General features: G+C 30.2%; 2 protein-coding genes across 5 annotated transcripts in view; both read left to right on the top strand.

The window, feature by feature from the left end:
* Positions 1-5,521, top strand: part of LOC107437837 (rifampicin phosphotransferase) — a gene marked incomplete in the record, with an annotated part of 597,639 nt that overhangs the window by 335,527 nt on the left and 256,591 nt on the right.
* The window catches only part of LOC122270504 (rifampicin phosphotransferase), a 112,129-nt gene that overhangs the window by 99,719 nt on the left and 6,889 nt on the right, over positions 1-5,521 (top strand). For all 4 annotated transcript variants that reach the window (XM_071180694.1, XM_071180693.1, XM_071180695.1 and 1 more), the window contains exons 36-37: positions 563-623; positions 3,106-3,182. In XM_071180694.1, coding sequence (XP_071036795.1) covers positions 563-623; positions 3,106-3,182 — 138 coding nt within the window. The remainder of the gene's footprint in view (positions 1-562; positions 624-3,105; positions 3,183-5,521) is intronic.

The following is a 5,521-nucleotide window of genomic DNA, read 5'->3' on the forward strand; positions in this document are numbered from 1 at the left end:
ATATATATATATATATATTCGAAAGTTTAATTTAAGTATTTTTTCACGATTTTTCATCATTTTTTCTGCTTCTACATATTGATTATTTATCAATTGTTGTGATACTTTAATTTTTTCCCTCACAAAATCTCTATTTCTTTATTTTATAAGCTCGCGCTCGAGTGGTTGTCAAGAAAATGCAATAGAAGAGATATGCTTATATGTTGCCAGATATAAATGATAAATATTAATAGTGAAATTTTTAAAAATAAAAAATACTTTAAAATACGTTCCTTTTACAAACAGTTGTAAGTCTTTCTAACGAGTAAAATGTCTTCTAATTTATTTCTTCTGAGTCTCATAATTCGTTCTCCTTAGATTATTTTGTTTTTCAAGTACAGATGATTATTCCTCAAAAACAGGTAATCGTCAATTTCATTACGATTAACACATTTACAAAATATTCTTACATAATATTAAAAAATTGCATTTTTTGATGCTGAAATGCTCTGTGTTTTGTAGATATAAGTTTTATGCTAAAAATGACTTATTATTTTGATATGATATATTTATGAATATTTAGGTAAATGAAGTAGAAGAATCTTCCGATTCGACTGAATATATTGCAGACTTAACAATGCAAGGTAAATATTAAGATTACCTTTTATTTAAAAAATTTTTTTTCGTTTTAATTCTAAGAGGACGATAAACAACAGGAGAAATTTTTCATTGTGTATTCTGTTCTTATGTAGGTGAAAGAGACTTATTTTCCTCCCGCACTCCTTAATATTTTTATTTATTCATGCATACCTTATTATGCTCTCTCGTGCCACAAATCCTGGGTTTGACAGGACAAAATTTACTTCCCAAGTTATAAGTCTCGATGGTCCCATCAAAACGTTTTCTTGGTTTGCGTTGGTTTCTGTGCGATTCATGATGATCCAACATCATTTGATGGTCACCACCATCCAACATTTTCCATTACGCGTTCATGGTTTTTGATATGACAGCAAACTTCCATCATTCTATGATGGAAAATACTACTTTAATAATAGGATGGTTAACCATCAAGAGAAATTTGATTCTCATTGATAAACAGTCCATGATGTATCGTACGTCATGGTCCATGATGGTTCCAACTATATATTTCGATGATGTTTTAATGGGAATTCTTGTTAGTTCTCATAGGTTATTGTTACCATCAAAACAATTTTTTTTTATGTTGAACTATGAAATATCCGTCCGAATTCCTACAGTGTTGTGATAGTGGTTCCTGATTGCTCCAACGTTTGATTTCTAAGAAACTATGATGGGAATTTCTGATGATTTAACATGAACAAACCATCAAAACAAGTTGCTATTCTAATGTTAGACCATCATAAATCAGTCCGAATTCCTACTTTAAGGTGATGGTTACTTATGTTGGTTACCATCTGAAATATAATGGGTCATGGTGAAATTATTGATGATTACCATCAAAATTATGTTGGTCCATCAATGGAGAACCATCAGAAATTTTGACTTGGGTTAGCCTCTCATCCCTTTAGTGGGTCGATGAAATGAGTACTAAGCATGATTGAGGACGAAACACGGGCTTCCGTGCTCGGCTGACCACCCGGCTGCTCCTAAATCCCAGAGCTCAAGGTTAAGAAGACTGAAATGGGCTGTCACGCCACTGGTTTTAGTTTAACCCCTCTCTTTTAAACAAATTCACTCCGTAATCAGAACAAAATATTATTATATGTAAAGCAATAGATATTAGACATGCTATAACAAAACTAAACAAACTTAGCTGTGTTTTAATTTATTTAATTGTAGTCTACTAACAGTATTTTACTTAACAGTATTTTACTAGATGAGATCTTCGTATATGTTCCAGGTCACTTAGTGTTTTAAAGTTGGGTCCAAATGACCGAGAGACTTCATTCTAATTCTTTACTATAGGATTCTAAGACTTTATGAACGTAATTGAAAGATTAAAAGCGACTATCAGATTATGGTATTATTTATAAGATCAATTGATATAAATTTGTTTTACGAATTTTCAATTTAGATTCATAGAAAGAGTATGTTGAAGGGGGACTAGTAACTATCTTCAGCTTTTTGTTGATACTTTTTATGTAATATCTTCTGCTTTTTGTCGAAAAAAATCCCTTGAGCACCAGTATATGATATTCATTAGCTCTTTGACGCAGATGAGGCACCAGTATTTCTGTTATAATTTTACTGACACTCTAATAATAAGCAAAAGTATATTTTGGTATTTTTTTATTATAAAAAAAAGAGTTAATGGTTTCTTAAAAAATCTGTTAGATTATCGGAATTATATTGTATTAAAATGTAAAATCCATAAAAAGTAGTTTGAATTTTTTTTTATCAATATTAAAAAATGATCAATATTTGATTTTTTTAATTAAAGAAATTTCAATGATGAATAACGTTTTCTCTTAGATCTAAAAAACTGCAAATAAGTGCAGATTTGAAAAATTACTGTTTGGAAATGAGCCGTATTTGGTAGATTTAATCTTTAACCCAGACAAAGACACCAGTGTTTCATAACCATAAATTATTAAAATGCTAAATGTAATATCTTTATTTTATTTTGACCTAACTTATTACTAAATAATGAAAAAAGTAAGAAAAATATGTTTAGTAAAAATTCTGTGACAAAAGGGTTAAATACCATAATATTTGTGAAATTTTATTTTTGGGAACTTTATGCCTGTGCTTTCTTTGTCAGACTCATTTACCAATCGTAACATTGCAAGGGGTGCGCGTTCTGGTGTTTGAGAATGCCGTAGTCCGTTCCTAACGCTGTATCCGTCAAGTTTATCAGTTTTAAGTTGGAGATATATTTTCGTTCATTTTGATAAATAATTCTAGATGTATTTCTTTTCTTTTAGTTTCGAGATATATTTCATCAAATAAAAGGAATATTAATTGGTCAAAACAATTTGTTTCTCCAATCTTTGCGAACTCCTTTTTAAATTTACCCGGTTGTAATTATCTTGCAATCTTAATTAAATGTAACCTTTATGTTACTGTTCACGATTTTCCGGCTATGGCCACGCTAAATGAATTTTACATTTTAAAACCTAATCCTGGATCCCGGTTTTTTATTTTCAGGTATTCCTGTGAGCCAGGGTGTTGTAAAAGGATATGCTAGGGTAGCTGTATCACTAGATGAGGCTGCTAGTTTGAAGGTATGTACAGTTAGAAACTCAACTTCATCACACTCAAAAAGTAATGACATTCACAGGGACCTCAGGGCGAAAGAGAGACAAAGAGAAAAAAGCTAATACCCAAGTTAAAAATTTTAATGGTTTTTCATTGATGGACCAACATAGTCTTGATGGTAACCATCAATAACCATTATTTTTTTGATGGTAACCAACATAAGTAATCATCACCCCACTATGACTCGCAAATATATTTTCCTTATAATCGATGTGATTATTTTTATTCTTTATAAGGAAAGAAAGAAATCACATGCTACTGTTTCATTTTTTCTGAAAAATGGCAGTAATAGTTTTTAATTTTATAAAGGGAATAAAGTAAAATTGAATTACTACAATTTTAAAATTTATAATTGTTCACTGTAATAATAACGACACTGATTAAGAATTTTTTTTTTAAAGTCATGAACATTTTAAATTTATGTAGAGTTGTCCCACTACTTATTTTAAGGCAAGCATCATAAGAAATTTGCATATTGTGATTTCGCTATTTAACCCTTTATATCTCAACATCTCTGATTTTAATAAAAATTACTCATACATTAGAATACATCATTCTAAGCATGTAAAAAATAATTAAAAAAATTTACAACATAAAATAAGAAAAATTATTGGAAAAATATTTATTGTTGCATTTCTGCACCCTTATGCAAAATGACAAAAAGTGCTTGTTGCATTCCTGCAACATTGTGAAAAATGGCACTAAGATTGAAAGATTCAAAAATTTTAATTCATATGAAAATTTTTAAAACAGTTGTTACTTTTGCTGTAATAAAGTCCTACACCAGATTTCTCACAAATAGTTTGTGTAGATTCTTTGCATTTTGGGTATTTGCATCTGATTCTTTTGCTAGCCCAATTAGGCCAGTGCCTAATTGCCCAATTTCATCTTGGGGCACTGGTTTTGGCCGACAATCGCCGAAATCGTCCTTCAAAATTTGTTGGGGCAAAGACATAGGCTTTTTGTGTATGTTGCAGATATGCAACACGGTGATATAAAGGGTTAAGATAATCCGTGAACTAGCAGTATACCTTCTCGGCTAATCCCACAGTTATGTCGCGGTCATTTCCTAAACTGTGCAATCTGTTCTTCAACATGCTAAAGACATGAATTGATGACAGAGAAATAAATAGGCTAAGTAAACTAGTTAGAACCTTTTATTTTAAAACAGTCTTTTAAAAATTCTGCTTGAAACATTAATATCAGATTAAGATTCTTATTTGTTTAAAAATTCTAAATATGTCATTGTTTCTGTTTTTATTCAAATTGTGAATCATTTTTAAGTTCCATGTTTTTCATATGATTTATTACGAAAATACCATTGATTTCTATGTTTGATTGCTATTATTATTTATAAGTAATTAGTTAATATTTATTAAAGATTATTTTTAACCACTCAATTTTCAGATTTTTTAAAGAAATTAAATAACTCACATCTCAAGAAAATCAAAAAATAAAATATTCGAAAACTTACCTTTTCCTTTAAATAATAAAAACTATTCCTGCTGGAGAATATCTGCTGAGTATTTCAGTTCGAAACTCTTATAGAAAACAGTGCAGGGCTGACAACAACTACTTTTGCAAAATATTTTATAGAGTTGCAAACAATCAAAAACTGAAGTTTTCAAAACTATTGTTTTATTTAATCTTAAGAAAAAGCCTCTATGAAGAAAGAATTTGTAATCTGGGTATCAATTTTATGGAGAAGGATTATTCAGGGTGTCAATTTCAGTGAGATGATGGAATATGGTATATCAGCTGAGGTTGGAGTTTGCATAGGGGGCCAGTTGAAGATTGATGTTGAAAACAGAAGAAGATGAAAATATAATACTTGAGCCGGATTAGAATTAATAAAAAGCTTTTATTTTATATATTTGCAGAGCTCGAGGTACTAAATAAATATAATCCATAAGAATTATCAGTTGAATCAATTTTGCATAATAATATTAATAAGGACAGGCCATGGGAGATAAATCCCCCACAACCTGCCTAATCAAAAGCCAAATTAAAAAGTACGTGTAATTTGTTCCGATCGGACACAGGAGAAGCATGGGATGGAGATCCAAAATTGGCGATTCATCACAGTATATCATAGCCAAAACAAAGCCAACAAGCATATCAACATGGGTTTAAAAGAACACCTTGGCGATCACGAGTCGCCAACAAATTTATGTGAATTATTACAACCATGCAACCGAAACATTTAGCAGTTGGAAAATTAGAATAAAAAGTTATAAATAGATTTTTGTTTTCGATTAAAGGCGACAGTGAATATATAAGTCTGCATTAGTAATGAAATAAAAAA

This window comes from Parasteatoda tepidariorum, chromosome 5 (assembly GCF_043381705.1).
Source record: "Parasteatoda tepidariorum isolate YZ-2023 chromosome 5, CAS_Ptep_4.0, whole genome shotgun sequence".
In the NCBI taxonomy this organism is placed as follows: domain Eukaryota; kingdom Metazoa; phylum Arthropoda; class Arachnida; order Araneae; family Theridiidae; genus Parasteatoda; species Parasteatoda tepidariorum.